The sequence below is a fragment of the Nicrophorus vespilloides genome, unplaced genomic scaffold (assembly GCF_001412225.1).
Source record: "Nicrophorus vespilloides isolate i.1.1-1 unplaced genomic scaffold, Nicve_v1.0, whole genome shotgun sequence".
Lineage (NCBI taxonomy): Eukaryota > Metazoa > Arthropoda > Insecta > Coleoptera > Silphidae > Nicrophorus > Nicrophorus vespilloides.
The window spans coordinates 162,907-175,278 of NW_017097767.1; the positions used below are offsets into that span (position 1 = coordinate 162,907).

General features: G+C 34.2%; 1 protein-coding gene across 1 annotated transcript in view; it reads right to left on the reverse strand.

Moving 5' to 3' along the window:
* Positions 1–12,372, reverse strand: part of LOC108560897 (roundabout homolog 2-like) — an 84,255-nt gene that overhangs the window by 20,371 nt on the left and 51,512 nt on the right. The window contains exon 2 of the mRNA XM_017918615.1: positions 6,416–6,727. Coding sequence (XP_017774104.1) covers positions 6,416–6,727 — 312 coding nt within the window. The remainder of the gene's footprint in view (positions 1–6,415; positions 6,728–12,372) is intronic.

Here is a 12,372-nt window from a genome sequence, read left to right on the forward strand (position 1 = left end):
TTTTGGCGACGCAATTTCTGACTGAGTAATGTGCAAAGAACGTGCAAAGTAGTTTGTTGCATGTTGACTACGAACAGACAACCAAGTTTAATTATATGTTGTTAGCAAATTGGCACAGATCGTGTGGGTAATTGTGGTAGGCTGAATTTCAAATGAATATAATTGTATAATTCACAAATTTAAAAAAAAAATGGGATTTTATTTTCTTTACTACAAATTTTATAATCGTTACGTAAACGACAACAAATTACACATTACATTAATTAAACATTTTGTTTAATGACTATATTTATTCTATTGTTAATATATGTTTTGTTATATTCAAAAAATATTGAAATATTACCGACAAAACTGAAATCGTTCGTTAGTAATTTTGAAAGTTGCTGAAATGAAAAAGGAGCCAGAAAATCAGCGTCGCGCGAAAATCGGAAATTAAAATTGCAGAGAGCTTTTAATATGCAACAAAGCGGGATGCATACATAATTCATGCAAAAAAAAAATAATGGGAGTGAGAAAGAACGAAATTGCAAAAAACGAAGCATAAAATATTTCATAAACCGTTCTAAAATTAAAGTACGGGTAAAAATGTTACGAAGTAATAAAAAAAAAATAAAATAATATAAAAGGCAAAACAAGCCGTACATAAATATTTCAGTCACGTCAATCTGTATGGATGGAAAAGAAAAATGAAGCATGTTTTACGGTAAAATTTCATTGTTTTTCTGAATCTACCGTCGGAGAGTTAATGAAGATTGTCTCGTTATATTATCGAGGCTCCCCTTTTTTGGTTTTTATTGCCCATTATTATATAGATACGGAATAAAAAGCCGGAAGACAAAGGAGAAGGAGGAAAAGGAGATAGAGGAGGCGCACTTTTTAGTGTCCTTAAATAATTCTGGCTAGACGAATCATAAAAATAAAGGAGGAGAGAAAGAATAAGGAGAGCGCGGATCGGAAACAAAACGAGCCGGAAAATGGATGAGGCCGAGAGGTGCATGAGGTTCTCTTCACGAAGTTGGGAAAGAACGAGTGAGAAAGGCGAAGAATGGTTGTAAAATTTATTCCCTCCCTCTAGTTTTATTGTTGTTTGTATTTTGGAGGTTTATTATAGTCGAGGTGTGTTCCGGGATTTTATGGCATCGCCTGATCGTGCGAAACATCCGCAATTAGGATTTCCCAAAAAAAAAATATATAAAGACAAAGAAAATTGCTTAATTTTGATTAAAATTCTAACAAGTTTACAATCGTGTCTTGCATTGTTAATTCATCCTCATTACGACGCGATTCAGGATGAACACGTTCCCTCTAATAGGTGGAACTCCTTTTCGGCGTTCCTATTTTTAGGGTTGCTTGATTTTTTTCTGCCGTGTGTTTTGACAGGAAACGTTTTAATTGACGCGCTTCCGCTCGAGGATTTTCCCGTTGACGATTCTCTCCTACTTTACTCAAATTTTTTTGTTTGTGTTTTTTTTGCTACCTCCTACATGTCCAGAGTATAGAAACTCGTTGGGGGTATTTAAGTTGGGTTTTGTTGGTACATTGGCTGCGTGACACGAACAGTCATACGATGGGAATTGATTTATGATGTCCGAGTGAGTGGTTGTCCCCATTGTCTGGTCTCTTCTATCGGGCTGTGAATTCGATGGAAGCTATCGACATGATGTCGCCTACATTCATCAATGTCATCGGGGAGGGAGGAGGAGGACGACTACTACTTTTTTGGCGACGAGGGTCGCATCCGCAAACACGGAAATTTCGATCAATTTAAACCTTTTATAATCCTTAAAAAGGATAAAGATGAGCGAAGCACAAAAAACTTTATCGTACAAGAAGCTCTTAAGATTTCATTGTTCTCCCGGCGTTTTTACAAACAATTAAATTCTGCTAAAGTCGATATCCTTTTCTTTTTAGGTTTTTTTTTATAGCAGCAGCAATTTCGCTCGAAATGCCTGTTTATTTACTTTCAATATGCAAACTTTGCTCGAGGATAAAATAAGTGCTTTTCCCATTTCCGTAAGGATCGAGATGGAGATAGGATAACACTGCAGGATAGTTCCTGTATAAATTGATTGGGTTAACTTCAGATTTTTCCGAGCGATACGAGGATCCAATCCTTTTTTTTATATAATCATCAGTTATCCAATAGCTGTTCACACTGATACACAGTTTACAAAATACTTTCAAATATGTTTATACTCATTTCATTTTTTGTAGATTTTAGTTGAATATTGACCAATTTTGGATTCATAACTTATCAAAATTTATTTCAATTAAGTAAAAGTTCTTTTCTGCAATAATTTATTTTATTACTATTATACTCTCCAATAGCTTCCAAGCTAAATTATCTGTTGAGTAGTTTAAATGGAAAACAAGTAAAACAAAAACTGTTCTTACGAACATAATACAAAGTATAGATCTAAGGCTTCCAGCCATTACTTACCGCATTTGCTGTGATTTGCAACACACAACTTGTCGGCGGACAAAAACACAGCAATTTGTAAACTTGGAGCACTTTGGAACCAGTTCAAGACTGGTGAGACCTCGCTAACCAAAAAGAAAAAAAAGCAACGACAGAGCCATAAATGCCCTGAGTTCCTATTTATTTTTCTTCGATCGCCCGAAACCAAAATGCAGCAGACTCCGTCGATACGGATTCGATGATAATTACGGGCGACTTCCTAGATCAGATTACAAATTGGAACCGGATCGTAGCGTTTTTTTTATTGGTTTAGGTTCAACGGTGTACGTATTTTTTTTTACAAAATATGCGCCCCGGGGCGCTAAAATCGGGGCGCGGAAATATTTATTAGCCTGTCGAAGTACGATGTTCTTAAGGTTAATACGTTCATAATCGCGCCCAAACATATAAACCCGTAATTAACAAAGTTAATAAACTATTTTTTAATCTTGCATAAGTTTATTAGTTTTCGTAGTTATTAATATTTGAAGTAAATTTCCTGTACAAAAAAATATCAAATATTCACTTTTACTTTTTTTAAATTATTATTCATCAATTCCTTTAGATTAATAAACAGAATTGATTAATTATTTTTTTTAAGTCAATGAACTGCTTTCATATGATTCATGTAATTTTTTATTTCACACTTTCATATTTTTAATTATTTGAGCTGAATTAAATACGGAATATGCAAATATCAAACATTATCAGTTTCAGAATTCATATAATTTCTAGTATTATTTTTTAATTTAATGTATTTTAGTACTAACAAAAATGAAATAAAATTTGCGGAAATAAGAAAAGTTAAAGAAATTTGCTTTAATATTGATTATACAACATTTGTCTTCAATATTAGTATGTAAAAGCGTGTAAAAAATGTTAATGGTTTAATATTTACTTTGTAAATGTTCGTGTGTTCAATAGTGCAAAGTTTAATATTGCGTTTCCCTTTTTTGTCAAAAGAGTCCAATACATTTTCTTTTTAATTTGTTACGAAATATATATATATATCAAAAGATCATCATTGCGTTTTTATTAAAATTACTATGAAAATATTAATTTGGAACGTAAGATTGCAAAAATATCATACGTTATACGTAGAGTTATTATAAGATGTTTTTCTTGCTGGATGTAGAGTAAGCAAGGAAATTGAAAACGGGTCGCAGGATATTAATTCTAATACAAGTACAGGGGGGGTAAGTATAAGCGTAGAAAATCGCGCGACAGAACCCATTTTCGTGGCCCTAAATAATAATGATGACGTGGAAAACGCGGAGAATTTTCGAATACCAGCCAGCTGCCCCGTTTTCCGCGTTTATAGATTGTAAAATGCATTTCGTATTTTTTCTCTTCCCTCTGCAACTTTACTAGTATTTTTTTCAGTCTCTTACTTCTTTTTACTCGTCGTTGGAAGCCCGAACTGGAAATACTTATTTTCGTGCGACATTAAAGCAAGATTTACTTGTTTAAATGGCCATTCGGTGCGGCGTTAACTGCACACACTTATAAAGATTCGTGAATTACGGCTCCGTCGCCCGAATAAATTCCTGCTGGAAAAATGCCGCATTTATTTATACACATACACTTACCCGAGGGAAACTAATTTTCCTACCAAAGGGGAAATTCCCTAATTACCACCGCCGAACCAACTTCTGCTACATTAAATGATTTCCAAGGAATGATAAATCGCAGCTGAATTGCGTGCAATTCACTCGGAAAACTAGCTCAATCTCGTTACTTTCTTCTATCCTCAAGTTCATCAGCAAGTTATGATTTATTACAACATTGTATTATTTTAAATTGCTTATTTTTACACATTAAAATACTGTAAACTAATTCAAGCAGTATAACTTAATTTAATATTTATGTAAATCTTTGCAACTGAGATTGCAAAAAAACTATATCGTTTATCATAGAATTACGTAAAATTAATATATTCTAAAACTTTGATTGATGAGTGATTTATAGCAAAGAAAAAATCTTTTAAGTTCTTGGAACGAAAGTTGAAATCGTGCTTCTATATAAGGAGATATTTCTCATGCCAAGATTTATCGTTGGTATTGTCGCCAGAAAAAAAAATAAAGAAAAATACTCACGATCCTTATCATTTGCTTTAGAAACTCTACCTCACTATTATTTTGTTCTCTTCTTCATTCTATTCCTCGACTTATCTCGTTTTCTCACTTAATTCCCAGTTCCTCACAAAAGTTAATAACCATATGGTCGAATCTCATTAAGTGTGGTAAAAATTCCACGCTAGTTTAATAATATACAGTAATTTGTTTCTAACGTTTATTAATTTAAGAGTCAGTGGAACTCATTCATTATATAACACATTTATGTAACAGTTAATATTCTCATTCGTTGTGTATTATATTTATACAATAAGTTAAAACAGACGCCTTTTATTTCGTGTTATAAAGAGCTCGGATTAAGAAAAGTCATGTAAATGATGTAGAGACTTGAATTATTTATTTCTGTTGCTTTACAGGCAATGTCTAATTTAATTACCTAGGACGAAGCTTCGGGGCCTTCAATTTAGACGTCGAATGCAGAGGAAATGTCTATCCGCAGGTTTTTCTTTTGTGTATGGAATTCTTTGAACACGTTGAGTGCTCAATTATATTCATTATAGAAACGTAACTCGGTAAATATGATTTGTACATATTAATATTGCAAGTCGTTAAATATATAATTTACAAAATTATAGCAAAAATATTATCAACATTTATTAACATAATAATATTTATTGAAATAATTAAAGACAAAATAAATAAAGTTGAATTTCTATGAAACTTATATTGGTATGAAACAAGTAAATATTATATGAAACAGATGTTCAAGTTTAATCGAATCTTGAGTAAAATATATCTTTTACGCTTGTCATATCTAAGTTACTAATAATGATATAACATGTATGTGTTATTTGAGGAGTTCCCTACTATACACTTAAGTAATTTAATTAACTAGTATCAAAGATTTCAATTTGTACTTGTAACATTAGTTTTTTTTTAAATATCGAATTCCTCAACGTCTTGGAGTAGTGCTCAATTATATGAATTACATAATGATTGGCATCCGTCTATCATTTAATAGATACCTGAGTCTAAAGGTGATAGAGCCGTCTACAATATACTAGTATACATCCCAATTACTATTGACATCAATATATATGAGGTTTGAAGGTTTCATAGTCTCATATTTTCATTACATATTTTTTGATCCACATATTTGTTGTTGTATTTAAAATAAAGCAATTATTTATTAATAAATTTCTCCAAACTTTATTTGGAAATAGGACATTCTATTTTATCTGTTATGTAAGTTACGGTTTAATTAAATTATATAACTGATGATGGGGATGATTTTGAAGTGTTAATTAGTATTGATATGCATTCATCGTAAATTTAGTTGGACAGTTTGATAACTATTACATGTATCTATCAATCAAACTACTAGAATCTAGTTCAGAAATATCCGGAGGAGAATGTAGCAGTAATTTGCTAATTGCATGTGATTTGATACGTTCGTAAGTAAATGACGATGCGATAAAATTGTATGTATCTAGAAAGTGTATTGGTAGTTAATTTCTGCTCAGACTTGGTAGTGCGCTTGTATACAAGGGCATTAATTGTCAGTATTGGATTTCAGTTTGCGGAGGGCAAACAATTTAGGAGCGAATATCGGATGGCTTTCGTAATTTGCAGGAACATCGAGGGCGACTGCGGCGCTCGAAAAGTCTGAGGCCGTATCATAAAAGTAAACCGATATTGAAGAAGAAGAAAAAAAAACCCGAAGAAATTCATCGGTCTGTTAACGTATACGTCTGGAAAGTTCTCCAACGTAAGAGAAATTCAATTTATGCAAAAGCCGGATGTGTGCGCCGCTCGTACATTCGGGAAGAAGTAGAAATATGATGGAGAAAAACACGAAGAGGTTTTAAAAAAAGGACCTTACCTGCAACTAGTAGGGTGGCGTTTTTGCTGGTCGTCGATCCTGCCATGTTTTTGGCCACGCACCAGTAGACCCCGCTGTCCTGCTCCTTCTTGCTGTTAACAGTTCGCAGGAAGAAGAGGGATCCGGAAAGGAGAAGGACCCGATGTGACTTGCTGTTGTCCACGTTCGCTATCTTCACCAGCTCCCCGTCCTTGTACCATTCGATCTCGGGCTCCGGTTTGCCCTCGGCCTTGCAATTCAGTGTAACCGGTTCGTTTTTCGCTACTATCGTGTCCGACGGATGCTCTGTTATACGAGGCGACCGAATTTGACCTGAAACAACAACAAGAACCTCCAGTCAAAACACATGTTCACACCTCAGTACCTACACAATAATAATAATAACAACAACAACAACAAAAAAATCAACAACGAAAATTGCAAGAAATTACACGCGTTTATTTTATAACGAGATGACTGCATCCTAAGAATCATGTGAGCAACAGCATCAAGAAAAACAACAAAATTACAAGAAATTACACGCGTTTTCTTCAGAATGAGATGACTATATATCCAAGAATCATTATTATGTATACAGTTTTTTACTACTTTCTCTTAAAAACGTATTTATTCACGCAAAGATCAAATTTCAAGAATTATTATTTCAACTGAAATTGATAATTTTTAATTCTTCGTAATTCATACATTGATTACCCCATTATTACTATTCTAATTAAAGATTTAATCTTTAGAAACATGTCTTCGTATTTGAGCAAGAAGGTTACCATAAATCTACATTATCAAATCTCTGTGCGTTGGATTAGAGCTCCATGTGGTAATCATAAATTCAATACGCCGGGGAGGCTTTCCCAAAATACCGGCACTTAATGTAAGATTTATTGATATCATTACATATCGCAGCTTTGCTTTACAAATTAATCCTCATCTAAATATGTTACATGATTATTACAAGAAACATTAAAAAAAAATGGATTAAAACACACATGATATTTATAAATATGATTTAAAGGAGAAGTCATAATTTTTAATAAATACAAGAGAAATTTTCTTAAGAATTTGTGCAACTATAAATGATATTGTGCATATTGAATTTGAAATTTGACATTATTTCATTTGTCATTGCAAATATTATTATGCATTCACACAATTCGTGACTTGAGAAATGACTGTCAGGCGTATCAACTGCAATACACATGAGAGTACAATGTGAAATTGCTGCTATCAGTTTAAATTTAGTGTCAAACAAATATTACTTGGTATTATATTAAATTCTCGTGCAACGTATAGTCTGGATGTAACATTGAGTTTGGGTATGTTTAGTGCTCTAATTTAAAAGAAAATAATAATAATAATTTTATTTGCATTACTAGTTTATTTGACTTTTAAAATAAATGATTGAATTAATATAAAAATATATAGACGATAATTCAATTTTAAGATTTGAATCGTGAAAATGTACAGTTATTATCTGAGTTTTATAGATGATCGAGTAATTGAATAAAACTTTTTAATTGACGTTTGTAATGCGATAATGGATCTAATGGTTTCATTGTGGGAAGTAGGAAGTGGAAGATTTAAAAGGCGAGCATTATTTTAACCGTCGGATGGGAAATGAATAGATTTCGTGGATAAAATCTCATCTTACGAGTAATGGCAGTAATAAAGTGAATTGATTTAATTGCAGAATAATAAGACGATTATAAGTGGCATATTGCTCGAAAGCGGGAACATGTGTAGGAGCTGATCTCCTATTAATGGCAGTCGCATTGGGTCTAATTGGATGCACGTCAAGAAATGATCGAGATAAAGGAAATTCCGTGGAAAAGTAATTGAATTAGCGGCGGTGGCGGCAATTGCATTCGTTGGAATTAGAGGATTAGATAATGGGAATGAACGAAAGGAACGGCGGTGTGTATCGTGGAAAGTAATTAACCTTTAAGCGAAGCAATTTTCATAGGATCCGAGAAAATCTGCGGCGAAAAGGTAAAGGAAGCGGAGAAGGGAAGGTAAAAATAAAAGTCGTCTGCATGACGTCAGGTCCGTCGCCGCCGTTGCCGCCTCCTCCACCTTTTCTACCGCCTCCGCCACCCCCCCAAGAGCGTGCATATAAAATGGTTATTAAAGAATGATATCGTGAAACATGCACGGTCTTCGTGACCGGCTCTTTCTCTTCCCTCCAGCAGTCCTGTCCATGTCCCCTTCTTGCTCACTCCTTCGGTATCATTTAGACATTTGAACACAAATAGGTTTATTTCTCGTTTGCTGAGAAGTGTGTTTCCTGGGATAATTCGAAATCAATTCCGCCACCAACGCTAGCTTCTACCGCCACAGCCGCCCCCGAATTGCACGCACGCAAACAAACACAAAATCCGACGGACACTTCGATCCTCCTTCTCTACTTCCTCCTTCTACTCCACCGTCATCCGAACTTCTCGTTTTACATAATGCTACTTACTTTGGAAATGGCTCCCAATATCGGGAACATTCTCGCATCAATGGCTTTCCGAGTTTCCCAACCAATCGTTCATGGAACTACATATTCCAAATTTAAACTTCCCTGCGATCCATTTCAGATAATAAAATTAATACGCGCTTCACCACTGACCAATTTACATTCATTGTTTTATAACATATCAATTCTCACAAAATAGATATAATTACATTCTATAACAATAGGAGATGGTTTTCACTACATCATATTATACAAGTATTTGGGAAAAAGTTACACTAATGAACATAATTCATTAAATACCAACTAAAATTAGTAATGAAATATGAAATTAATTAATTTGCTGATAACAAAACACAAATTGAAATTAGAAGCATCGTTGACATATTGTTTTGGTTAGAATCCATCTAAAGCAAAGTCTTCCTTGTATAATGGATTACTGAACTCAATAGACCGGTGAGCACATTGATGAGGCCTTGAGGAGACACCTACATAGCTATTGCATTACACGCTTGCTACTAAATAATCCATCGTTAATTACAGCTGAGCCATTTAAACTCTTCCCCAGCTGAATCTTAACCGGATTATTGTATTTCAATTTACGCAATTAGATCATCTGTCAGGCACAAGTTTATGTTGATCGATGGGAGAGCTATGAATTCATGTACAAAGGCTTACTACGTCAATTGGATATATCATCGTTTTTAATTGCTTCATAATGGACTTCAATTAGCTTGATTTAATAAGGATTTGTGTAAAGAGATATATGTATTGGTAAAATTATTATTTGTGAGTAATAAATATAAAGAATTTATTTTCAATCCAAAAAATATCTGTAAAAGGAATTAAGAAAAAGTACGATTTGCAATGTATAATAAATTTTAAAAATTAATTTTTAAGTATTAATATTCATAGATAAGTATATCAATAAGGACTAATCTGTAAGACTGGACTAAATCAATTCCATTATATTTTTTTCTAACCTTCTTTGAAACGAATTGTGAATTGGCTGTAAAGTGTGTTTAAGCTTAAAGGTTAATTGAATTCCGGAATTGGTAGATTTCTTCCGGAATCCAATCTTTAGTCGTTCGATTCGCGTATTCCAGTTTTTTCTCTCTCCATCGTCTCCTTATAAACTCTTCGTTCTTCTTTTTCCCTTCCACTCCACCTCACCAATTTTTTTCCGTTCTCCCCCACAGCCGGAGAGATATATGCAAATAAAAGGAGGCCAAGATTTATTGTCTTCGCATGGAGATAATAATTCATGCGGCGTTCGCGCGTTAAGACGCATTTATATAGAGCTGTTTGTCTGAATTAAATATTTGGTACTTCGGTCTCCTCCTGTGTGTCTCGGAGAGAGAGATTTTTGCTCTTGGAAATAACTTGGCAGAGGCACGAACAAGACCAGAAAAAGAAGACGTGAAACAAAGAAAAATAACAGCCAAGTAAATAAAGTAAAGAGGCGCTGAAATAACACCGTCGGGTCCGCGTGCATTCTTCATTATTTATGTTTGGAGTTAATACATTAAGATGTAATAAAAGTGCAGAGGACGGACCTGGACGAGATTCGTACTTTGTTTTTCTCTCTCTCTCGCCTTCTCTCTGTCTCTTTCGGCTGATTTAGGACGGGAAGTCCGACGTCCTGAATAATAATGCTTCTTGTCCTAACGCAATCTCATTTTCCACATGATTTATCCATCCCGAAATACATACACCATCTTCAATTTGCTTAAAACAACTATTTATTTATGCATACTACCAATGTTTTCATATTCTAAAGTCATGTTTACTCATTGTCCTTATTATTACATATTATCTTAATTTAATAATAGATTTAGATTTCCAAAATTTAAAAAACAGGTATGTTTCAATTATTTATTTATATTAACTATGTGAATTAACATAGTCATATTCTGAGTTGACTATGTTTGGAAAGAGAGTATTAATGAATTTATCTTAGTTTCAAGCAAGTCGCATGATGATTTTAGGAATTCAAATTCCAAATATTCAATGCATAATAAAGATGTAATAAATTCTGACAGACGTTGAGATATCTTCGTTTTTTTTCTTCTTCTGGTGCTTAGAAAACGATTTTCATTGAAAAACAAATTAGTTTTGAATTTATATTGTTGTTCCGGGAGATTTTCCATCGAGATAGATACGCTCTTGAAATATGAATTTGTTATTCAAAGAGGCGGCGCACGGCGCACCACACGGCACGCTCTCCGACGCGATGACATCCCGCGTTTGGTCTCCAGTTAAACTGAAGAAATGTTGAGCGAGTAATAAAGTTAACAAGTCGATATTGATGTTAGTTTTTCCCGGAGATAGCATCATCTCGTCGTCGTCATCATCATTGAATCGCTCAACTCTTCCGTATCTATAATTGGAATCATCTCGTATTTGGTCGAAAAGAAGACGCAAGGATAATTCCCATTTTTCTTCTTGTTTTTCGTCTTCATCTCCAAATACGGCCGGAACGTTGATGGATTATTATTGGACGAAATTTCGTGCAGTGGGGGAGTTTTAAGTGATTACAGTGGACAGTGTCCACCGTCTGCTGCGTTCACATCGTTACACTGGACATTCTTAATTTTCTCCCAGACTGATTGTTTCTGCCGCCTTATTTAATTACCACATGCTCCCTCGAATGTTATCCGACATGAGGAGGAATTAAGATTAATGGGTCGCCAACATGATTAGGTGTAAATAACCAAAAATATCCTCCTCTCCCCCACGGATGCGACCACGAACATGCATCACTCCCCAAAGACGGAGACGTTTCATGTGGGGGCAAGCAACGTTCAAAGAACTCGATTAGATAATTGCTTCGATCCTAAACCTGATACCGCATCAAACATCTATTTATAAAGATCCCAACTACAAATTCCTACAAACCCCAAAGAGGTAAACATGTATATAGTATAATTCGGTATTTCATAGAATACCTAGGCAAATAAAAATGCGTTATTAATACAAAAATCGTAGGTATTTTATAGAATGTCGAAAGTGTACTCTTTACTGTTAACTGGCTATAATAAATAAAAAGCGTGGGGTATTATTCTTACTCATGTTTACTCAATGCAGCACTCAGTCGAGTACTATTTATTTTAGAACACAAGGTTAATTGTCTATTATCTACGTTTTTTCTCTATATTTGTAAAAAGAAGTAGTATTTACGTTGAGAAAACAGGCTGAGAATGTAAATTTTTCCTCGGTATGAATTAATGAATGCGCGTACGCATAACGAAAACGTTTGTTAGGATCAAATTACGGGGAATCCATTTAACGCAGATGTGGAAATAATGGAGAATGAGAGAAAGGGCGTTTTGAAGAGTGGAAGGAAAGTGGCTTTGCCGAGAAATGCGTTTTAAATGTAAAAGGATATTTACTTAAAAACCGAACACCTTCTAATAATATTGGATAGCCTCTTGAACTAATGGCAATCTATTTCACTGTTTGTTCAGTAAAGATGTCATCGAAGCACGTACCCTCTTGAGACTCGCCA